At 37.7% G+C, this 26,268-nt stretch overlaps 1 protein-coding gene across 1 annotated transcript in view; it reads right to left on the reverse strand.

Annotated features, from left to right (window-relative positions):
- VWF (von Willebrand factor) overlaps positions 1 to 26,268 on the reverse strand; it is a 180,074-nt gene that overhangs the window by 22,712 nt on the left and 131,094 nt on the right. The window contains exons 37-41 of the mRNA XM_063447819.1: positions 23,280 to 23,621; positions 17,376 to 17,578; positions 15,042 to 15,144; positions 14,880 to 14,954; positions 7,516 to 7,617 (exon numbers count right to left, since the gene is read on the reverse strand). Of these exons, the coding sequence (XP_063303889.1) occupies positions 7,516 to 7,617; positions 14,880 to 14,954; positions 15,042 to 15,144; positions 17,376 to 17,578; positions 23,280 to 23,621 (825 nt within the window). The remainder of the gene's footprint in view (positions 1 to 7,515; positions 7,618 to 14,879; positions 14,955 to 15,041; positions 15,145 to 17,375; positions 17,579 to 23,279; positions 23,622 to 26,268) is intronic.

Raw genomic sequence — 26,268 nt, forward strand, 5'->3', positions numbered from 1 at the left:
CAGGCAGCCGAAACTGCACTGGAGGACCTAGCCAACAGGTTAAGGTGCAACAACATACGCCTGAGAGGTCTACCGGAGCGGGAGAATGAAGGACCACTGGAGGATGTGGTCCTACCTATATTAAGGTCACTATTGCCTGACATACCGGGGGAACTTTGGCACATCAAACGAGCACACAGAGCGCTCAGAGCACGCAGAGCAGACAACATGCCACCAAGAGATGTGATCATGCACTTTCAGTTCTTTCAAACAAAAGAAGCTCTCATGGTCAAAAGCAGGGAAGGCCCAATCATCTACAAGGGCACGGAACTGACCATCTTTCAGGATCTGTCACCTATTACTCTCCAGCGGCGCAGAGAATGGAAACCGGTCACAGATGCCCTTCGACAACAAAAGATTAAATACACATGGGGGCAACCCTTTCTCCTGCTGGCATTCAAAGATGGCTGACCACATGCTCTCCACCCGAACGGCGATGCAACAGCATTTCTGAGAAGCCTGGGGATCCACGCTTCAGTACAGCTCCCAACCTCAGTGGACATGGCGGGCATGCCCACCTTGCCTAAAGACTGGCACACAGAGGGTGAATAAACAATCTCCGCACACCGCCACACTGTCTGGGGCAGCTATTGGTACAGGTATGGGGACAGAGATATGATGGCAGGAGCCTTGGAGGTGGTGGGGTTGGGGCAGGGAGGAATTCATGTGGAGGGAGGTTTGGGGGCAACAGAGTAGGAGGAACAAAGGGGACCTAGGATCTGAGGCTTACCCTGGGTAAATGAGCACACCATGAGAATTTTAGCACTATAAACTGCAGGACTGCGGAGGAGCGGCGGGCATTGGAGCACACCCCATGTTGGGAGGGGATTGGATTGGGGGGACTGTATGGCTAGAGACACATAACACGATGCTGACCGATTGCATAACTGTGTGACAAATGTGTGATATGGTATTGGGTATTGTTTCATAGGAATGGTGGGGCCCGGTCGGTCGTGGGGTGGCATGGCAGGTTAGGCTGAGCTGGCGTGCTGCCCCTGCTGCTCCGCTACATGATGGGAAACTATCTATGCATAGAGGTTTATCACAGCACTACTTAACTATGTGCTTAAAGATGTACTTCACCGCATATTGGTCTATTCTCCCCCTCCCCCCAGAGCAAAATCGGGTTAGGGTCCGAATTACCGAAGTTCCAATTGCCGAAGTGCCTAATTGCCAAGGTGCTGAATTGCCGAAGTCCAGAATTTCGGAAGTTCCGAACCGAACCGAATGCCATTGGTCTGAATTGCTGAAGCAGACACATTCTTTAACTTCCTTGAATTTCCAAACCAATTTTTTTGCCAAGGCACATCCCTAATGTATACGCCCCGAACGATCCTAATCCATCCTTCTGGGAATACCTAACTACATTAATTAAGTCCCTCCCCTATGGTCTAGTGATAGCGGGGGAAGATTTCAACGCCACCCCAAGTCCAGCCGTAGATAGGAGTACGACACATGGACGAGTGCGATTCCAGGGTAGGGGCTCCCAGGATAAATTGCTCAAACTATTTATTCAATGCACCGGACTAATAGACATATGGAGAGCTCTTCACCCAAGCACTAACGACTACATGTTCTATTCGGCACCCCACCATACTTACTCACGCATTGATATGTTCCTTATAAACGATGTAGCAGTGCCCAGGATAGTGAAGTCCAGCATCGGCTAAATCACTGCTCAATCATGCTGATATAACGCTTACCCTAGATAACCTCTGCGTGGCCACACCGTGAAACTGGAAACTGAACTCAACACTCTTAAGAGACCCAGAGGTGATCAAGACAGTTAGAAATCCATGATTACTTTAGCCTAAATGGTAGTGCAGAAAGCCCTCCAGCCATGGTGTGGGCAGCCCATAAGACAGTCATTCGAGGGACCTTTTTTGCAACCCTTAAAAAGAAACAGAAAATGCAGAACCTACACAACCAGCTCCACTCCCTCTGCACAGCAGAACAACAGCACAAAAACAACCCCACACAACACAACACACAAAAGCTACTTGGCCTGCGCCTAGCAGCTAAAAACACATTAGTGGACGACACTGCCAGATCCATCACTTGGACTAGAAGGACCTATTATGAAATGGCCAATAAAATAGATTGTCTCCTAGCCAGGACATTCACTCATCACCAGAATTAAAGACAAACTAGGTCATATCAACCAGTCCCCATCGAACATATCCCAGGTTTTCATGAGATTCTATAAAGCCCTCTACAACCACACCCTAAAAACAAGAGAGGAGGAACTGGAGGATGGGAGGCGACCCAAGCCTACCTCAGCCAGCTGGACTTGCCGAGGTTGCAGGAGGAGGTGGCCCAAGGGTTGGGGGGACAGATCACGGACAATTAAATTGACACAGCTATAACGTCCCTGAAGGTGGGCAAAGCTCCAGGGCCAGATGGATATGATGGCATTTACTTTAAGACCTTTAGAGAGGAGTTGGTACCGTACATGAAAGTATGGTTCAACGACCTGATGGAGGGAGGCCCAGTATACAGTAACATGTCCTTAGCAAACATAATCTTAATCCCGAAATCTGGAAGAGGCGATTCCGATCCTGGTAACTATAGACCCATCTCACTCCTAAATTACGATGCCAAGATTTTAGCACAAATACTGGCGACACAAATGAATCTGCTGCTGAGATCCCTGGTCCACGCGAACTAAGTGGGTTTCATCCTGGAGCGACAGCTCTTCAAAAACATGAGACGTAATGTAGATTTAATATGGAGACAAAACGTGACAAGAAAGCCATCACTGATCCTGTCGCTAGAAGACGACAGGTAGCACTGTTGCGCCCCCCCCAACGGATGAGATAAAATGGGTAGACCTTAAATCCCTATTTACGGGGTCAGATCTGCCACAATACTATATTTGGCTGCCCAAAAAACATAGAGCGATCCTGCTTACAGAGTGCCCGGCGGTCCTGAATCCCATGATAATATGTGACAAATATGCTCAGAAGTACGACTTAGCAATACACCCCTCTCTAATGTTACCCTTACTTAGAAATAGGGACTACCCCCTAGGAATGAGGGCCAGAGACTTTAAAAATCTGTAATACGCGGGGCTTCAAAGTCTCTGCCACATGAGCACAGACGACAGAGTGATCTCGTTCAATGAGCTCTCGGAGAGAACAACTCTTAAGCCGGGAGATTTCTTCTGGTATTTACAACTCAAGGATTTTGTAGGCCAAACACAGATACGAGAAATCACGAAACAGATGACATGATTTGAACACATGTGTCTTAAGGCCTCGACCCCTCAGGGGCTGATCTCATGACTGTACGCACACATAGCATCCAACACTACTGAAAGGGGGAAAACTGACATATGTAGAAGTGGGAGATGGTCCTGGGGGAAGCTTTGGAGGGCACAGACTGGCAGGATATCTGGGATGCCAACACAGCTGTCTCAATTTGCACATCACTCAAGGAACAAACATAAAAAACAATGTTTCGGTGGTATACAACACCTTTAAAGTTATACCACATGGGCAAATCACCAAACAACCTATGCTGGAGGCAGTGCAGGACCAAAGGGTCATACATCCACATGTGGTGCTACTGGCAGGAAGTGGGAGGCCTCATAGCAAAAATTTCGCTACGCAACATTGAGATAGACCCTTGGGTCTTCCTACTATCTAGGCCTAGAGATGACTGGACAAAACCGGAACAGCGACTATTTCACAAACTCACATTAGCATCCAGACTAGCTCTAGCTCAGAACTGGCTCAAACAAGAGGCCCCACCCTTGTCCTTAGTTGTACAAAAAAACAAAGGAATCCTGCCTCATGGAAAAATTGACTACCATCACATGAGGATCACTAAAAAAGTTCAAAAAGATGTGCAAAGTGATTTAAGCGATCGAAGTGAAGACCAATTGTGCTTCTTATCTCTCTTTCCTCTTTCTGCAAGTTTATGGCACTCACATCAGCCCTTGTTCTTATCTTTGATTCGAGCCTCAACTCTATGCCTCACATCTAGTCTTTTGCTAAATCCTGCCCATTCCACCTTCAAAACATTGCCCGCATTTGCCCCTTTCTTACACAATAGTCTACAAACAGCTTGTTCATGCCCTTATAATTTCTCACATTGCTTACTGTAATTCTCTCCTAACTGGTCTCTCCAGAAACCATACTACCTCACTACAGTCTGTAATGAATATTGCTGCCAGACTGATTTTCCCTCTCGTCACTCCTCTCATGCCTGACCCCTTTGTCCAACCTTACATTGGTTTTCTGTACCATGTAGGATTCCATTCGAAAGGCTAACTTTCACCTAATGCATTGCTACACCCCTTCTCGGTCTCTTTACCCATATCTGCATGCAGGGCTTCTCACAGACTGCTCCTCTTCTCTAGAAAACCTGCCTACCCCCATCAGACTTGCTCCTTGTTTTCAATCATTTAAGAAATCCCTCAAAACTCCTCTCTGCAGAATACCTATGGCCTACTGTAGTAACTTGTATATCAAACACCTATCTCTCGATCTCTTAAAGGTCCAGATATCAATCTCACCTTTAAATTCAGCTGCTTCCCGCCCTGTCACTTGGTTGCTATCTTTATTATTATTTTTGCATTTCTCCCTTTATCATTTTGTAAAACGTTGTGGAATATGTTGATTCTATATAAATAATAATAATTAAAAAAAAATCTCTAAAAAATGTAGGGATAGAGAAAAAAATGATCAATTGAATAAATAACAATTGTAATTTTTAAGTGTCTCCGAACAGTACACAATGGCTGTTTTATCCTCTGTTTAGATGTTAGCTATAAATCCCTTGTTTCACATAAATGTTATACTATTTTTTTTTAAATTGATTAAACCAATTTTGTTGTGAAGGGGTTAAACAGCTGTAGACGTTGACAGACAATCTTTTCTACAGTCCGGAACATATGCTCATGGACTGGATAAGGGTTTCTCCTGAGTTTTTACGTCTTTCCCGTGTGAAATGCCTTATTCTTGACATTGTTCCGTCCTGATGGAAGCTCATTGCTTTGGAATGTGTATAAAAAAAAGAAAGCCTTAGCCAAGCTGGTGGTATGGAATTGGAGTTAATAATGCAGAGGGATAAAGGGAATGAGAGCTTTGCTACAGAATATTAAATTAATCAGATTCAAACCTAAGGTCAACTGTTGAAAGATGGAAAGTTAAATTACTGTGACAATGGAACCCTGTACAAAGCACTGCAAGATACACTTTCCCAGAATATATGTTTAAGACATTTAGAGCATGATGCTAAATAATTTATTTAAAAAATACTAGCATGGCTTTAACATTCCCAATTGTTTATCTCTTCAAAGACTGGATAAGTATAAAATTAAAAAAGTATAAATAGCACAGTTGTATGTAGATGTACACAATACATGAAATTAGACAGTTAGAATTGGAACAATAACCAAGTCTCTACTGTATCGTAAATGTGACCTATTTGACTATAATGGAATGGATTGATGCCAGGATAGGTTTTGACTTCAGATAACAGAAGTGAATATCTTGAGGTCTGTATGTTAATCCCAAATATTTTTTACTGTAGTACATTTGCCAGGGTTCACCTCACTTATGACAGTAATTTGCTCATTAATCTGCAGTCGATCAACAATGGAATATCATTCAAAGATAGTTATTGTCTTGAAAGACAATTGGCAATACCAAACAAAATGAACATGCTAGCTGATACACTGATAGTGAAGTAAGACACAGCTAACTCAATTTAATAAGTTTTGCCTACACACAGCATTGTGCCACAATTTACCTAAAAAGGAAAATATCTACAGACTGCAGCAACACAAACACATTATTTATTTTATTGGAAATAATGAGTTTAAACACAAAGCTTGTACTTTCATAATTTCTCCCCAGTGCACACTTACTTTTCTTTTGTCTGAATGAAATACTAAATAAGAATGGCAGGTCTATCCGATTATATCAATAAAAACTGCCATGATTGGCACTCGGCATGTCACATTTGACCATAACCGCTGCATTTGAAATTTAAAATCAGGCAGGTAAACAACAACAAATGTACTGCACATTCTGACCAGAGAACAAGACATCTTACCATCTGTTAAAGCTAGGCAAGCAAGCGAGAGATTAGAAAATAGTAAAGGTGAACAGAACATATGGTCAAGAGAAAATGTTCAAAGAGATGAGCCAGGGTGAAACAGTAGACTGTAGTGAAGAGATAGATACATGTAAAAAAGACAGGGAATAGAAGTGAACAATTGGAAATAGGGAAGGAGATACATGTAGATACAGAGAAATACTATTGAAGGGGCATATGAGTTTGTCAGGAGAATGGCCAGGAGACTATGATGGAATTAAGTCCACAGGGAGGAAGAGAGGCCAAAGAAGGTGTCCTAGATATAAGGCTAGATTCTGTTATAAGAGGTAAGCATATCTCTGCTAACTAAATATCACTTTGTCCATGGATGTCAATGGGAGCTAACAGAGTTTGGTTTATCTCAAAATTGAATCATCAGGACTGAAGGATGATTAATAGAGACTAATTGAAATTGAAAGGTTTAAAAAATTGAAAGAGAGGAGTAAAAACAAACCAATGCAGAAGTGGAAACAAGAGCAGTCAACAAAACTAAATTTAGGGTAGCAGAGGTTTCACACTAGTCCCTTCGAGAATGCTAACCTCTTTAATCACATAATCACATATTGCCACTTAGCTTTCATTGGGTTGGCAGATGTGATACTGACTGACATCAACAATGTATCATAGGAAAATAATTGTATGTTTTTGTATTTTTTATTTATGTGTTACATAATGAATTTAACAAATAGCTTGCTTCATAGTGTAAATGTATGTGAAACAAACACAATACATGTGGCCCAAGATCTCAGGTACCGAGCCAAACAGGTGGAGTTATATTTATCATTCAGTAAAATCAATGCCCAATGTTGAAATTTCCAGTTAAGGAGCTATTCTATCATCCATTTTAATTGTTTATCACTGTTATTAACACTAGGGGGCCTCTCTAAATAAATACTTATCGAATCGATCGGAGAGAGAAAACTATTCTTATTCAGTGCTTAAAAATAGTCATAAAAGTAAATATGGTCAAAACAATGGTAATGGGCCTGACCTTATGGTTCCCCTCTGGGTGAAATAGCTCAGTTTTTAGGCCTTAAATTGCTGCTATATCATTTTTATTTGTCCAGCTCGCATTAACTTCATATTAAACGACTAATTCATAATCTGTGCTCTGCTTCAATATTAAAACAGCAAAACAAACAAAAAAACTAACATATAAATAACTAAATATACATAAAACCTACCCCTGATAAAACATGCTGCATATATAATTTTCATGCACCCAAAAATACAATTTATTTAAGTCCCTTACAGTGATAATAGTAGAGAACTTCCCTGATTCATAAAACGTTTTTAAAATAATTTTCTAAACACAGCCTTGAAAAGAGAATGCATTTTGTACTATTTTACAATAGTCAATTCTAAACTTACCGCACTCATAGTTTGCTTTGCATTTTCCAGTGTTTGTTAGGACAGGTGCAAATCCATTCTCACAGGGTGGTACAGGAGTTTCACCACAAGTTGTGTCACAAACTGTAAGGCAAAAATAACGTATGTTTATACTTGCAGAAACACTGTTTAAAAATATAAAAAAAGCTTGTTAAACAACTAGGTAATAACTATGTAACACTTTTAACAAAGGATGTAATCATAAAGGGAAACTGTCACTTACCTGGATTTTTAATATTATGCCCACCTATCTCTATATTTTACAAATATATATTTACGAGGTGTGAAAAAAATTAAGTAAATGCACAAATCTATACATCTATCCTGCAACTGGGTGTCTCCATCTTAGCTCTATGTCAATCACTGTAATATGTCATTTGACACCTGACAGTCAGCATAGCAAAAAACATACAAAGAAAATGAGAATTAAAACAATGTTTCTAAATCTCCTGTTCATTCACAATGTTTGCCCTGGCTTTGCCTTTTTTGGACTAGATTTTGGTGTAATTTGCCAAATCTTTAATATGCATTTAAAATAAAATGAAGTATCTTATGAATAAAATGTTATTAAGTGATGTTTAAGATTTTTTTCAATTTTGTAAATTCCATAAAAAGTGGCCGCTTCCCTTGTGGCCGTTTTGAGTACTTGCAACAGACATTTTAGAAAAGTAGGGTGGCAATGGGACATTCCTGATTAAGAAAGACTTTACTTCAACAACAACACTTTCAAATTATGCTTAATTTGTTAATTGCTGTATAAAGTGTACATTGTATTAATTACTTATTTGGTACTTTTTTATTTCACTAGATCATATTGACTATAAATGACCAAATATTTGTTTGTGCAGTGCAACATTTTGCAAGAAATTGAAGAAAATAAATACCATTATATATAATACAGTAGCAGAGCACAATCAAATATGGGAACCATGGAAACTACATTACGCTATAATCTGATTTAAAACTGCTTAGTTGGTCAAAATAGTCTAAAATTATACCTTGTTTATGCATGTATTTTTTTCCTACACTATTTAGTCTTTTCCCCAATATATAAAATATTTAACCTCTCCCCCTATTTTCCCTCTTAACGCTGAAATTAATAGAGATTTTTTCATATTTAACAAAAATTACAGCAAATATTTGTCATGCATCAAAGTTTTCCCAACTCTACCCTCATACAGTATAATGACCTTAATGTCCTAGCACTTGAGAATTTTAAACAATATTTGAATTTAGAATAAATGGGATGATGTTAGCCATCAAATATGTATTAAATATTGTATGGACATGAAATGCACAACTCAAGCCTTAACTCTGAAATTGGAGGTTTAGATTGACTAGATTTACTATTTTTGGATAAACTACTCAAATGTTTTAATATGTTTAGATACACATTTAAAATTATTTTATATTTCACATTTTGAAAACTATTTGAATATTTGTAATATTTAGATTTTTTTATATAATGGTTTTTATATGTTTTTGATGTTTTTTATGTTTCATAATATTTTTGAAGAAATAATTTTAAAAGTGTATCCAAAAAATATTCAATTGGGTTCATTGTTTATTGTTTGTTGGATTGTGTTTATTGATTAATGCTAAGGAATCCATTCTGAAATAAAATGTTTTATTTAACCCCTTAAAGACACATGACGGAAATATAGTTGTGTCCTTAAGGGGTTAATAAACAAAATAACATTATAAGGTAACATAAAATGTCATAATAATAATAATTACTTTTTGAAAGATTCCTTTAAATATGAGTTGTGGGTAGGTGACCTTTGAAACTCAAGATGACGTGGACTACATTTCCCATACTGCATACAGAGTGCCAAAGGTTGCACACCCCTGTTAAAGTTAACCTAATTAACTGCAATTTATTTTTTCAACAGCTTTGCACTATTTAAAAATTAAGATAAAACACTCACAAAATAGAATTTAACCCAGGAAATATTGCGGTTGACACATTTATATAATTTCCTATGCCTTTGAGATGTTTCCATTTAGATATATCGTTTATGTATTTTGCAATATTTACTGAAATAAAATAGGAGTAAATTTTTCCTTCTGACTACAAAAAAAATCTTCCCTCTTTGTCAAGTTATGTACTCAAGTTTCACTAATGGACCAGGAACATGCAAATTAATTCTTTATAGTTCAATCATCATTTATCATGTCTTTGCTTTCAACATACAATATTAGTCACTCAAAACTCTACTCTGGCAGTGATATTGTTTACACTGGGGAAGCATTGTAGACTTGTGAGTTTGATTTATCTCACAAATAAATTATTCACTGAAAAGCCAGAAGCTCACTAAAATATGTTCAGTAAAAAACTGAGGAAAATCAAAAGGGACTTTTTTTTACTATTGTGTTTTTGTTCAATAATATTTCTCCTAAGTCATATAAATCACACTTAACTTAGACAGAATTACAAATAATTGTATAAGACAAAAAGACACAGAAAGGATTTCAGACGGCTTACAAACACAGTTAAAAAGTAATAAAATAGCTACTGAAAGACTGAAAATACTACATAATTTTTTTATATAGTGTGAAATTATGATATGTGTAATGGGTAGAATTGGAGAGATGGAGAGTTGAGCTGGGGGTGACATGGGCAGAAACTGGAAGAGACGTTACCTTGCTAATTAATTCAGGAATGGTGGGTGCAGAGATGGAAATGTTTATAACAAGAGAGGATAAAGATGAAAAACTAATTGGATTCGCTCAGCAACTGGCAAATATACTGACTGAAAGTAACACTCAATGTGCCATAACGGCTACAGCGTTTTTTTTTTTAGAAAAGTATGACTTTTTACCTGGGTTACTCCCCACCTCCTCTACAACTTAGGCCACAATCTAATAAGCTTTCCAGATGATTCGCTATTGTTTAAGAAATTTCCAAAAATGTATCTGCAAAAAACCCCATAGACTTTAATGATGAATTCTCTAGATAAATAATTTGGAAAGTTTTTTAATAGTATTGAAACATATAGAAAACTTATTAAATCAAGGCCTTACTGAGAGCTAGAAGCTCCTGCTCAGGAGGTTCAGTTATCTCTTCTAAACTAAGCCCTGCAGCAGAAAGCACCAGCTGATCGTTTGCAGGCAATGAGCGAAGTCCTGCACCTTAACCCCTTAAGGACCGCGGACGTACTAGGTATGTCCGACAAAAAACGGTTCTTAAGGACTAGGTACATCCACGGCAAATATGAGTGCTGGAAGCAATCATGATTGCTTCCAGCAGCTCTAAGGGTATTGCAGCAATGCCTCAATATCAAGGCTAGAAGGAAAGTATAATCATTAAAATAGAAGGAGCACAAGGAACAGGAAAAAAAAACATGACAAGGGCGCTTTAAATAAATTAACAATTCCCAATTTACGCATTACAGAACTTAGAGGAGATCTCAGATCACTTCCTTTCAGCACTTCTGAATGGGAATCTACACTGGAGTAGAGCAGCCCAGAGCAGCTATCGCAATTCCTTCCCTTAACCTGTACCTGGCTAGTCTGGACACCAGGAAATAATGTTGGAGTGTGATTTTTTTGCATTGTACAACATGAGCAATTATTTATATTTTCACTAGTGTTATTCATGAACCAAAGCATTGCCCTATTACGTTCTTCATATTACTGTGGGCCCTTGCAAAGCCCAGTCCATGGAAGCACATGCGATAGATGATGTCATGCATAATAATACATGATAATTAACACAAATAAATGGAAATGGCTAGAAGGGGAGTATAATCATTAACATTGAAGGAGCATAAGGAAAGGAAAACCAGAAGGAAAAAAAAAAAACATGACAAGGACGCTTTAAATAAATTAACAACACACATATTACAAAAAGAGACTTAAGGTTTTGACAAACAAAAGCGAACTGGGTGTGGATTTGGCAGACAACCATTGGAAGATTCCAAGTCTAACATAGCATCTCACAGTGGACAGTTCCACTGATCTTGGCGAGGGCTATATTTTAAGGGTCCCACCAAGCTGAAATATCCAGCAGATGCATCCAGCAGGGTTAATGTCAGCTCTGTGGTCAACTATTCAGACCAATGAAATGAATTAGGAACCAAAAAAACAAAAAACCCTAATTACGATTTGAAATGTTTTTTTAAAGGAAGCTCAGTGAAGAGAACTTTCATCTCTCACAGAGCAGTAGTTGAGGTGGGGAGCAGCAACCAATGGACCCCAGGTAAGAAGGCAAACCATTCGAAAAAGGTTTGATCTGTGACCCACAGGCAGCTAGCATTAAGGGTTTATGGGTTGCAGCCTTAAACCCTTTTTCTGTGGATTAAAATATCATGAGATGTGCTGGGATGTCTGGTAGCACAGTACTGCATGAGCGAGACAGAAGACAGGATTTGTGTTGGCCTTTTCTAGCCTATCACTATATGAGTTTTTGTACAGGTTTCCGGCTTGTTCTCCGGGCCTGTTCTGGTTTACTAAAACAGGGGTAAGCAACCTATGGCACATGTGCCATGAATGGTACTCAAGGCTGCCAGAGACAAACACACTCTGGCCTATCATGAGTCCAAGTGGGACTTCAGATATCTGGTAGTACACACCGAGCAATGATTGAAGGTGGTGAAGGGCAATTCTCAATGTACGCATTACAGAACTTAGAGGTGATCTCAGATCACTTCCTCCCAGCACTTGTGAATGGGAATCTGCACTGGAGTAGAGCAGCCCACAGCAGCTATCGTGACTCCTACCCTTAACCTGTACCTGGCTAGCCTGGACACCACGGAATGCACCCATACTGCTATATATACACAGAGCTACAGGATAAGCCTCCTCATCATACAAATAATACTAACAGCCCACACACAGACACACCCACAACCCCACAAGTAGCCCCTCACATACACACACCACCAGATACACAATGTGACATATCATCCACACACACTATTCCACAAGCAACCCTCAAACACAGCCCACATTCGCAGGTATCATATACAATACACAAACTGCTCATAAACATACTGTACACAATATAACAGCCCATACACGCACAAATATAATGCTACAAAGCAATTGCAGCACCCATAAATAGCACACGCAGAATTTGGAAGTATGCACACCTCAATTTAAAAAACTAAGACCGCCACACCAAGGTACTTCTAGATCTTGTTTTGCCACAGTAGTACTACTGTACTAGAATATTTCTGGTGCCTCTTTACTAGAATATTCCCGGTAAACTGCAGCATTTGAGGTTGCCAAGCTTTGTTGAATATGGTGAACAGAACCAACCTTTTTATACTTGCACTCTGATGGACCAAAGTTGCCTGTCATCCCTTCGATACAGGAAAACATTAAGCCCATCAGTACTCAAAACTGGGAGTTTCTACATTTCTACATTTATTATGTTACTAGCAAACTATGTCACAGTGTATTATAAACTAGACTTCTTTTCTTAAACTAAGCATTGCTTTTACTGCACAACCAGTAGAGTCATGTTCACTTGCAGTAAGCACTGTCTCAAAATACTATAAACCTATAAATAAACTACATATCTGTTGATGGACCCTTTATGTCTACTGACATGTCTGTTTTGGATTCTTTTAATGTTCATGGAGAAAGATGTCCTGCCACCTATTATTTTTAATTGGAACTCTATAATATAGTTGCAAAAATTTCAAGGTTATTAAGGCATCAAAGGATGTTGGTCCAGTTTCATTTTAGATGTCGACATAAGTCACTTATCTTAATTGGTTTATTCTCTGAGGCTTTATAAGAGCATGGGTTCTTCGAAAGAATAAAGAAGCATTTAATATCTCTAGTGCAAAATTGTGTTCGTATCAAAGATATTTAAGCCAGATAGGCTTTAGAAAGTGTTCGACAAAGCTTTTGAAAGTCAAACATTGCCTAAAGCATCTATATTTAAGACATAGAAAAGATTCAAAATCCGTCCATACCTTCTCAACAAACATGTTTCCACATAATATATTTTAGAGGAAGGAAAGCTAAATTTGTCAAATGTAGGATTAAGTCAGCCCTGTGTTATTGTTTTTTTACGTGAACAACACGGGAAAAAGGGTGTTATAATTCAGTGTTTATTACCATGGGAACAGCAATGGCAAGAGTATTTTTTTTACGCCTGCAACCTAATTACAACACTATAGTGTAAAAACATGAACTTGTAAAAACAGGATGTTACTTTAAGAGATACATCATAAATCCTCACCTTTCCCTGAGGTCTTTCCACTACTCTGAGCCCTGCCCAGATCTTTAACAACAAAGTTTAAAGAACAGAAAAACTCTTAGTCCCAGAAATTGTTTTGATTGCTTAAAGAAAAGCTTGGAAAATAATAATGCAGTTGGGCAAAACAGACACATTCTTTTCTGTGAATTTGTTGTACTGAGAAAAATCAGTTATTTTCAGTCATTGCAGACATTCTTTACCTAATTATCACTATAATTTATTTACAAGGAAGCAGCAGGTCTAATGGTTTTTATTTGTATAATATGAGTGGAAGTCAAAAAGGAATACAATTAAAAAGAAAATCAGGAGTTCTTTACATGATTCTGCAGCAATCTGTAACTCCTGTTTAATGTAAAAAGTGAGGATGTATTGTCGTCTAGTGTGTGCATGCTTAAAGCATACTACTAGCTAAACTGACTTACTAATCTTAAAGGGACCCTGTAGGCACTGTAAATGTTTCATCTCATTTTCATAGTGTCTAGGGTTCCTTAGTATGATACTTCCATTTCGCGTTAAAGGAACACTATAGTGTTGCAAATATGTATTCCTAACACTATAGTGCTGGAGTGGCTCTTTCGGTGTCTGCCCCCCCACAGATTGCAGTGAAAAGGTAGAATCACATCCCTTTTATCCCTCACTGCACCGGTCTTGTCACAGTTGGCACCACCTCCATGGCTGAGATCATATATATTGATGATCTCAGCCAATCCAACGCTTTCCCACAGAAAAAGCATCGGGAGGCTTTTGTGCATGTGTGGCAAAATGTCGCATTGTGCCAATCAGCATCAAATCAATACATCTCTATGTGATATGTTCACCATCTCGATGCAGAGCTTGTAGATGCTGACCATAGGTGCTGCATACTGTGCAGCATTTGACTAGGAAGCACCTCTAGTGTCTGTGTGAGTGATGTAAACACTGCCTTTTCTCTAAATCATCTTTTAGATTGTAGGATAGTAACATTTGTCAAAATGATCAATTTTATTTTTAGCTGTACTTAGAGTTAAAAATGTACTTGATGATTGGTTGTTGTTTTTTTTGGATTGATTGATCATATAATTTTAAACTTTAAAATCATAAAATAACACGTATAATAATATTTATATAAAAAAGTTATTAGGGTCACCCTTACCGCATTCATATTCAGGACAGCATTGATCAAATGTCTTCTTCAACCTGAGAACTTCACAAGGTCCACACATGATGGCTATAACATGTAATATACCAATGTAAGAAGTTAATGCACAGTTAACACATTGTATAAAAATAAAAAGTATAAAACATTTTTAATTACGTTTGACTGGAGGGCATGGCTTTGAGGAGCAGTTAATCATCCTATTGTCAAGGCAGATGCAAAGGTCGCAAGGGTCATTAGGAGATATCCATGTTTCCAGATGCTAAATGAAAGGAAAAGTTTAAGAATGACATGGCACTGTGCCTAAAACGTCTACAGATTTCATATATATTTCATACTTCAATGTGTTAGAGATGTACACTGTAAACTGCAGCTTAAATTTGTTTCCCTCCATTTCTTACAGCATACATTGTTTGTTGTTACTAAACCTCTTTATATGTAATATCCTTAGAGGGACATGTAAGCAGTGTGTCCTTCCATTCAAAAATAAACCAGTTTTAATGTTTTAATGCAAATTAGAGTAATCAATGGACAGTGATTGACTGAGAGTGCCACCTGACCACTTTCAGACTCTTACAGCACACATTGCTGGCATATATTGATATACCTAGAATGAAGTATGTGATTTCTGCCTTAACCATACATTCAGTAGGGGACAGAGTGTGGGTGGCCAGGGACCTTAACCCCTTAAGGACACATGACATGTGTGACATGTCATGATTCCATTTTATTCCAGAAGTTTGGTCCTTAAGGGGTTAATTTGTGTTAAACTACTCAAAACTTTTTTAACAATAAATGAAGAAACCGCACCAGCCGACTCCAAGTACTATAACCAATTAAATTAGATGAAATGGCTTTAGTGTATTACATTGTTCTTTTAACACGATTTTGATCACTAATTTGGCTCCTTACCCATGGCTGACAGCTCATCTAAAGGCTTATGTATAACGGAAAGTGTGTAAGTCCGGGTACATTTTGGCCCACTCACTATGTCACCTCATAATAAAATCAAATCTATCTATTCAACAGAGCATCCATCAGCTCAGTTCACTAATGATCCTACGATGTAGCACTTCCCTGAGTGGCACAATCTTCTCCCATTATGCCAGCACTCTGTCCTGATTGCCAATACTTTGTCGTCAATAAGGAATGATATCTGTCTCTCTGTACCTACCCAGGAAGTGTATACAAGCTTGGTGGAAAAATATGACAGCAACTACAGCTATTTGCTATGCCAGATAACAAACAAAAAAAACATAGAGGTTTCTCCTGCTCTCTCCTGTCAGTCAATCATCAGCATTGACCTCAATACTCAAGGCATTGATTGACAGGTGCAGGAGTTATCCTTTCTAACAGTAAAATGTATAGAGGAAAGGTTAAGCTCACAAACACCAGGGCAAATCTGCCATGCATGCTGTCATATTATAACATCATATAACATTTATATAACATCATAAAAGACGAGTATATAAACCTGCTCTGCAAACAAATGCTCTCATAACTGACAGAAAATGTTTTGACATTAAGCCTGTTTTACTGTGCAGCTTGGTGATCACCCACAAGTCCACCATCAGGGTGTGTCAACCAGTACTACTGTAAGGACAAAAGGGAATTGGGGCACACACAAAACATGCATCTTGCAGGAATGGTGCTACCGTAGTGAGTAAACGTTATACATAATACAGATTAAAGAATAGCGTACTCATAAAAAACTTTTCTAAATTCTATAAGGCTACTTAAAATCACCTATCTCGGCAAACAAATACGGGGATTCAGTTCCACCATATGGCCATGTTGTGTTAAGCTCAGCACTACTTCATAGTACCCCAATATCGGTGGGTCCTATACTAATTCCAATGTAAGAAATCAAATAGTGCTAGTGCTAAATAAGCTGAAGTGTATTTAAATAATCTGTTTGTAAGAGCATTTTTCTTAATATGTATTAAGTACTCCTATACAAGCAATGGGACCCCCATGGTGTAGACTGCATTACTGTAATCTAGCAGACAGTGCGCCTTAATGGAGAGCACTGAATGTCCCCTTTCTTCTCCTGTGTGTCAGCACTGGCAGGCAATGATATCAGAATCCTCCCAGAACTCGTAAAATGCATACAGGAGGCGAGGAGCCTGGAGTTTGTAGTGTGCATCTGTGTGTATCCGTGTTTGTGTCTGTATATTTATATTTGTATTGTTAGTTTGTCTGGAATGTATATCTACGTATGTGTGGTTGTGTCTATGAATGTGCAGCTATCTCTGGGAACATGTATTGGAGTACTTCTGTCTGGCATCTTGTGAGTTGTGAGGTGTGGGTTTGTAAGGGGCCCCAAGAATTTAAGTGGCGACCCTGATCAAACAGATGTAAGCAAACTCAAATCCTATTTTAACTACTATGAGGTCATATTGTGATGTTTAAATATTACCTTGAGTATGTTCTGATTTGATTTTTATGTGTGTTATAAATGAATAGGTTTTGGTACCAGCTCAGATCACATACTTGGTGGTCTTCTCCATATTGGTCAGTACACTGAGTGCAGACATTTTCACTGACACAACTTCCTTTAAACTTTACATCTCCATCTGGGCAGAAGCATCCTTCCGTTGGATGATGGGAGCACTGGACTCCACTTGTTTCACCGCACTCTCTGTTGCACCCTAGATGGCAGTGATTGTACACCATAGGTAGTTCACAATGCATTGCTGTAAAACAATCACACAGATTTAAGAAATTTGTTTAACAGCATTCTGTAACATATCTGTGCCTATCAAACACAATCCTGAAATAATATAGGTTTTGAAAAGAAATATTTAAACATAAATTGTTACTATTGTACGTATAAGTGACTAGGAATGAGAGAATACCAAAATTCTGATATAATGGAGAGGATCTTATTGACAAAAACTATACACGCTAGATGTAAAAGAAAATATCAAAACTTTAAAGGAATACTTCTGTCCCCTAAGCTTGCTAAGATGCATTAGAAGTTAACTTAAGATTCCTTCTGCATTATTGTATAAAAGTGCTGATTTTGAGAGAAATCAGTGATTTTATAAAAGTTCTTTATTTCCCCTACTTGACTGTCAATTCAAGTTTTCCTGCCTCACTTGCTTTAAAGTTGCTTTAAACTGGACCTCTCAAAGAAGCATGTCCCACCAATCCAATCCACCATTGGATTGATGGGACATGTGCGCTGTATCTCCCTATTGCTTCTCTATGACTAGCATTAGATTGGACTGGATATCAATTGTGATGACCTCAATAAGGGTGGATTGGGCTGCGTTAAAAAGAGTGTCTCAGCAATGTAAAAAGGTTGAGTTTCTTTTATTTTATTGATTGAAAGGAGGACTTTAAAAATGGAATACCCCAAAATAAATAAAAAATAATACAAAATAACTTTGAAGTATTCCTTTAATATAGTTTCCTTTCAATCAATATATCATGTTTTTAAGTCTAATTATTGATTAAGTGATGTTGCTAAAATACAACTGATTTATTCCACGACACATTTTGCATTTAATAGAGTCTTGAATGCATTCATTATTCATTATCCAAGAGAAACTTCCAACCGAATTTTTATATATTCCTTTAATTTAGTTTTCTGCACCTTTCATTCTTTGCAATGATATGTTTAGAATAGAATAATAAAAAAAAACAGGGTCAGTTTTATACTTCTGCATAAGGAAGAAGGCATTATTATACTATATTCTGTATTTAGTACTATAACCTAACTGCTAACTTATGAATGCTACTCTAGTAACATATGTTCTTTCAATTTAATGTTGCGCTTAATTTTTGATTTGCGATCTTTTCAATTATATTCCTTATTTTGTACTATCTTATTATATTTCTAAGTTGAAAACTTAATTTTTCAGCAGAATAGTAGTTTTAAAAATAATTTTGTTAATCGCTTCATTGCCAAGTTCTTTTTGAGGGAAACCGTAAACATGACATTTGTTTGAAAGGATATATAACTACATTGCATATACACTGAGGGCAAAACAGTTATTTTGTATATGAAATGTTCTTTAGTGATATGTAAAAATAAATGTTATGCATTTATGGAGTTCTGAATATATTTATTTCTCTATTGCAAAAAAATGGGGGGTCTAATGTATCATTTGTCTTGCAATCCATTTACAATATCAGAAAATGAGAATACACAATTGATGGGAAACAAAACTGGATGTAACATGAGAAAATGTCTTGCTTATACGTATTTTTTGAGGAACCATTGGCATCTTTGGAATACAATGTAGTAAAAGGACAGGAAAAAATAAACATGTTTACTGTATGTGGACATGGCCAAAATGATCAGATACACTAATTACTGTTACCTGACTAAAAACAGACATTCGTATTGTAGCCTGCACATATGTTCATCATTTGTTTGATTTATACATATCTCCCTATATTTACAAAGGACAAAGAGGGATTGTTTAATTGTATTACATGACAGAAAGCTTCATATTCGGCGATATCAGCGGCACACGTCCCAGTTCATGGTTCTCCCATTAGACAGGATCCTTTGATCTGTAGACTTCTCCGAGGCATCCAACTTTTGCATCCTTCAGCACCCAAATATTCACACCTTTGGGAGGTTGATCTCATCCTGAGATTCCTTCTAGATTGGCCAGACAATAAAGATCTTTCCATTTGTCAACTTTCAGTGAAATTCACTCTTTTTTTGTGCCTTTTGTCTAGTCTCAGATGTTCAATTACTCAATGTAGACTCTTTTGCCTTTGATCCGTAAAAGGTTACTCTTTACGTGTCTAGACATACTAAATCGGATTCTTCTACGATTTTTTTAGTCTTATTTTAGAGCTTCTCCTAACTTTGTATAGCCTCTGCACTATCTCGCTACACAGAAGTCACTGCATCTCTTGGACCCTCTCATTCTGGTCAACTGTTAATCTCCTATGTTCAACCCAATTTCATCTACTAATTTGGCTCATTGGATCAGATAGTTGCTATCCTTAGCAGATATTGAGTCTACCTTCAGAGCACACTCAGTCAGGGTAGCGGTAACTTTCAGGACTTTAATGGCCGGGCCTCCCTGCAGGATATTCTCTGATCAGTGGATTGGTCTTGTGAAGATACTATCTGACATTTCTACTTTCATCCTACTGAACATACCTTTTTTGCGTTACTGACTAAGTGTTAAAACAGCAAAATATAAGCCTCCTGTCATGTAATAAAACTGTAGATTATGCTAGCTTTAGTGTACATATAATCTTAATTTTATTAAGGACAGGAGGCAAATATTTTCCCTCCCATTTTCTCCCTACCCAGGTATTTTAGCATTGGAAAGTGGTAGGTAGGTATGTATACTATACAATATCTAATCTTGTATGTATCTTACTATTATATTTTATTGGTCATCTGATGTGTCTATCTGATGTGTCTATGATTTGTCTATGATGTGTCTATGTGTCGTTTTTCAAGTCCATTTCTTCTTCGATTAATCCTTGTTTTTTGACTCTGTTCTCTCGTTTCAGTTTAAAGTTCACCACAGATGTCGTGCCTAAGTGCTTATTTGCTAGATTTTTCTGTTGATTACTTCTCAATGTATTCACCCAGTTTCATTTGGTCATTTGATCCTGTTCGATTCTTTCACAGCATGAACGAGGATGAGTAATCAGAGGGAAGGAAGGTTATTTGCAGTCACCGTATTTGCGTTTGAAAGGTAACTATTTTGGGCTAATTTTATGCTTCTCGGTTAAAAATTAAGTTTGTTGTTTTCTGATTGGTTGTTTCTGTTTCTAGTCAAACTTGTGCTATGGAATTTTAGTAAAGAAAGTTAAGCAAAATATTTGCCTCATCTCTTTAATAAATGTACACTAAAGCTAGCATAATCTACAATTTTAAAGTTATAAGTGGGGGTGTGGCCAGGGATGGGGCTCTTCTGAGAAATTGTAGGTGACTTACTAACTAAAATCTGTGATAAAAGTAATTTAGAAGAGCAACAATGTATCTTAAACACATTTATTGTAGTTTAAATACACATTACTGTGAGTATTATTAATGTGGAGCTCTGTTATACAGTCAGACACACCAACAGTATGGAACTTCTAGAACAGAGGGACATTAGGATAGAAAAAAGGGACAAATAGATTGGCAAAAAATTGGGAATATCCTCCCTAAATAGGTACACTTTGATGGTAAAACTATATTATATAATATTGAGATAAAAATTTTAAGCTAACCTCCCCCCCAAATGTCTTTCCAATTCTATAACATATAACACCTTTTTAGAAGATGTATAATTGAAGATGCTCATGGCATTTAAAGGCAAGCCGTAGCATGAACTAAGCAGTGAGCTTTACCACTTAGAATAGGCAAAGGCTTAGAGCTGGTTTGGATGGATAGCATCAGGTGATTTCATCCCTTCAGTCACATAGATTGCATGCATTTTAAATGTAAAAGAGTCAAGTAGACTTTTAATATGGGTGACTCTAGTTAAAACATGCTGCAAAAGAATGTGATTGAGTGTAAAAATAAAAATTAGAGCATGGAATGGTGTGATGGAAAATCAGCAAAATGGAAAGAATATATCTCCAGAGCAATAATCTTTTTGTGAGTGGTGACCGCTTTTACTACAATTGTGGGATGATTCATACATTTTAAAGTCTAGCTCAGAAATCATTCAGTGACTAATTTTCTAGTACTTGACAACAAAGAGGCCATCAAACAACAATTATTCAACGAAAAAAGCACGTTGAAACTGTTCTCCCTGGTAATACCTTAAATATTTCATTTCAGATGGTAACACTCCTTTTTCATTAATAATATTACATGGCAGAATATATTTTAGTTCAAGGACAAAACAGAAAAGACAAATAGCATAATGTGTTTTTCATAACAGAACATTATGTTTTTCATAATCATGCAAAGTATTGCAATTCTTGCATATAAAGTGTTATGTGGCTTTTATTTACCGCCTTCATATATAACAGGCTTAAAGTTCCTTTTGCATTGCAGAGTAATGCAAACACATTTACGCACAAGACTCGCTACTTACCTTTCTCTTTACCCCACTGCTGGAGCATTTGAAAAATTTGAATTTCCCCGAAAAACAGCAAGGGAATTACTAATACCCATGACAAAAGGTATGACAATGTTGTAATCTTTTCTCACCTAGTATGTATTATAAAATATATATGTGCCCTTTCATGACAATATTTGTGACTTTGTAAGCATTATTACAAGATCAGGGATAACGTATACTCTATAATTATTTATTCTCCTAGGTTTCATGCGTTGCCTTAACACAAACATTAGATACATTGTTTCATCATATATGGTCTTATCACATGCTTATATCACATGATTTAGTCACAGGATGGAAGTCACATGATATACATTATATGATACGATTATTTTCTATCAATCACATTTATACAGTTTCCCTTACTTTTCACAGCGTCACATGACTACTTTTATACCTATGCACATTTAGCCTGTTATACTAATAGGTTTGATAAACAGGTTGACGCAGCATTGTCAAGGCACTCTTGTGTGGATTGAAATCCAGTTAAAAAGTCTTGCACAGCAGAAGCGTTATAAAGGGTTACTCCAAGCATCATGTCCACTTTATTAATTTGAAGGGGTCATGGTGCATGGGGTCTGTATGTGCAGTGTATCGCTTCAAAATAAATTATCCTCCAGTAGTGTCATTAGCCACCCCAGAATAATGTTCCAGGTTAGCTGTTTGTAAATTCTGTGTAAAACTGGTGTCTGACTCCAGCCCGCACAGCATGTTGTTAACAAAGTCATCATGAGTCCCCCCTCTATGCAGGCCCTATCTTCTCATTAGTCCGTCCTCCGTGATTTCCCTACCCTATAGGGAGGGAAGTTACATCAGCCCAGGAAGATCAGGCCGAGGGTGAATGTGGAATCAGCGGTGAAATAGAGGTGAGTTTGAGCATTTTTTTTTTTAACTTTGGGAGAAAAGGTTATTCTAAATAAAACCAGTGTTTTATGAAAGCACTGTTTTTTGGTTGGAGTAAAACTTCAATAATGGGCTCATGCCTAGACAGACTTTTCTCTTGTTTCTTCAGAAGAGTGGGCAAGAATGAGCACAGCTTCGGCTTGTGAGATATTTGAGTATCTATGTACCTATGCATAACGAAGATAATCCATCAGAAACATACTATACATGATAGAGAAATCTGGTTGCCATGTTTCTGTTAAGAAAGATTGATTTAGCTGTTTTTATTTTTTTTGAGGTATGAAATGCTACAATGTGCTTTTTTTTTTTTTTTTTTTTTTTTAAACCGTGTATCAACATAAGAAACATTTCTGTATTATTGCTGGAAGGGATGGACATGAGGACTTTTCAACCTAAATAACCATGTTTACTGTTCTAGAAAACATTTCTGTTTAGATGGATTTTTACATACCACAAAAATCTGGTGTTCTCCAATTTACGCACACTCCATGGATTCTGCACATGTTGCTGTAAGAAGCAATGACTTTACATGGGTCATCCCCATGACAGCTTGATTTTTTACATGATGCATAATAGTCGTCTGGTGAAAGTTGTTTGTGGCATCCTCTAAATATTTCTGACAGTATAATGTCACATTGGGGACTAACTGGATCTGTGCATGGAGTTTCAGTTATTTCACAAGTACTTCCATAGGAATCTGCAACAGTCCAGTCCTTAATGAATGTGTTGCTGTCAGCAGTTACTGAACCATCATGTAAGGTAAAGTCATTAGCAGCACTCTGATCACAGTTACCTAAAAAGGGACAATAGAGAGTTAATATGCATAGAAACTAAACAAAATGAAACTAAACTAAATTATCTATCTATCTATCTATCTATCTATCTAATTATATTATTTAAGGTATAAGTAGGTAACTCTTTATTTAATTTTTTTTTTTTTTTTAAAACAACAACAATAAACTTACGGTTATTATTGTATTGTATCCCTCCTTTTACCCTGATCATCCCTTTCATTGCTCCTTCCATTAGAATCATCAATACAAATTGTACTGTCTTCTGAGATACTTGAATATGTTCAATTTCTAAACATGCTTTTCCATTCAATCAAATTTGCATTATTTATTGAAAGAGAATACCCACATACTTGATAGCAATTTTCCATGAATGGTGTTGTTTGTAATGATCAGGGTTACAATTGATCTAAAGATGGCTCTATCACACTTGCAACCTGTGTGAATGTAAAGAACAAACTGCAGCATACAGCTAGAAGGTAGGTAGTGGGTTGCAGGAGGAGCTGTTAACACAATGTGGTGAAATTTAAAGAAGGTGCAGCACTAGACTCTATCACCAAAATGTTACTCTACACCGTGATTTGTTGATCTTATCCATCTTTTTTTTCCCTCCTCAACACTATAAAACTATACATATACAAATTTCAGAAACAACAGCCACTTTAACCCCTTAAGGACCAAACTTCTGGTATAAAAGGGAATCATGACAGGTCACACATGTCATATGTCCTTAAGGGGTTAAAGAGGTCATGTTCCACCCTATTATGCTATTATCCTGTGGCAGCCCTCAAATAAATTATACAGTCCTGTCTTTTAGGGTGTTCAGGATCACATGGTCCAATGCTTTGGTTGACATCAATAATCTTGTTAAAAATTAACTAAGCATCTCTGTGTGGTCTATACCCAGAGATTGGGGCATTTTTTTAAAACATGCATCATCTCCAGACATCAATAAAAGGTGATGAGGAAACTGCACTAATCACATAATGACAAGACACAACATGTTTTTATTACATACACTTATTATTCGTTCATACTATGCCAACAAATTATTCAAGGTCTACAGCCAGCAGAGGGTGAGAGCAGAGGCTCTCCACACTGGACCACCAGGAATAGAAATGATGTCATCCCCCACCCCACCATGAGATAACTAAAGGCAATGGGAAATACATTTTATTTTTATTTTTTTTATAAAAAACAAAATGTATAGATATGGCTGCATTCATGGACTTCCAAACCAAATTCAATCTTTATTTTACATGAAGAAAAAGGATCAACATTTCAGTCCCCGCTTGGGACTTACATCAGGATCATCAAGCCTTGATTTAAGCCTTTCCTCCACAATTACTACAGCTCCTAACCCTGTAATATATTCCCTACACATACATACAGAATGCATACACACACACACACACACACACACACACTAAGCATCCCCAGAACAGATACCCAAACACACTGTAACCCCAGCAAACACACTGCATGCCCTACACACACGGCATCTCTAGCACACACACAATACATCCTCTGCATCCTCTGTACAAACACACTGCATCGCCTAGAAACACACACACTGAATCCACTACACACACAGTGCATCTCCCACACTGTCTGTCTATGCCTGTGTTTGTCAGTGTGTACCTATCTGTGCCTCTGTGTAGCTGTCAGGTATGAATCGCAACAAGTGTTATTCTCACAACACTAGCTTGCGCTGGCTGCTCCTTATTTTGACACAAGTCCATTTTCCTTTTGAGGTGAGTACACAAATCTGTTTCCCTTTCTGATGTAACCTTGCATCCTTTTTTTGTCTCAGTACCTGCTTTCTGGAATCCTAAATTTGGTGTGATGGCTGGTATTGTTTAATTAGCCAACACAAGCCTAATCACTTCAATGTCTGGTGGTACTTCTTTCTGTCCCTTGCCTATATTTGTAATTAGGGATCCTATACATATCTGTACATATCCTATTGGTCCTGACAGCGGGTAACCTGTCTGTGCCTGTATGTGTCTGTCTCTGCCTGCATATACCTGTCAGCACTTGTGTGTCTATATGTGTCTGTTCCTGTATATACTTGTTCTTGAATGTCTGTGTCTATGTGTGTGTATGTGTGCATGTGTATCTGTGTATGTGTCTGTAAGTAACTGTGTGTGTGCCAAGAGGCATTACGGTAATTGCTCCTATGAACTGCTCCTTACAGTTACTGTTGGTCAGCTGGTGCAAGCCTGTTTCCCTGAGCTCTGTTAACAGGATTGATAACTGACTCAACAAGCACTTTTAATTTTTCAATTTCTCTACGTCCCTCCGCTGTCTGTAAATGTGATATCATATCCTAGCTTCTATCATCTTAAAAGAGCAAACTTAGCACCACAACAACTACAAATCATAATAGTCATGGTGAAAACAATTGCTGGGCACCGTCCCCAAATTTGTGGCAAACTGCTTTAGATTGGCTATGGAGCTCTCTTTTTAACCTTCTACTGCAGCTCCACTAAAACAGATATAAGCTTCCACATTAGTCGTGCTATTTTGAACAGCATGGATAGGCTGAGATTACTGGGGCAGCTCAAAGTTGTCAAATGCACTTCCCAGCTGTTTGTACCTCCTTTAACCCCCGATCATTACTAGCCCTTTATTTTTGTATAGCAGTAT

Source organism: Pelobates fuscus, chromosome 3 (genome assembly GCF_036172605.1).
Source record: "Pelobates fuscus isolate aPelFus1 chromosome 3, aPelFus1.pri, whole genome shotgun sequence".
Classification (NCBI taxonomy): Eukaryota; Metazoa; Chordata; class Amphibia; order Anura; family Pelobatidae; genus Pelobates; species Pelobates fuscus.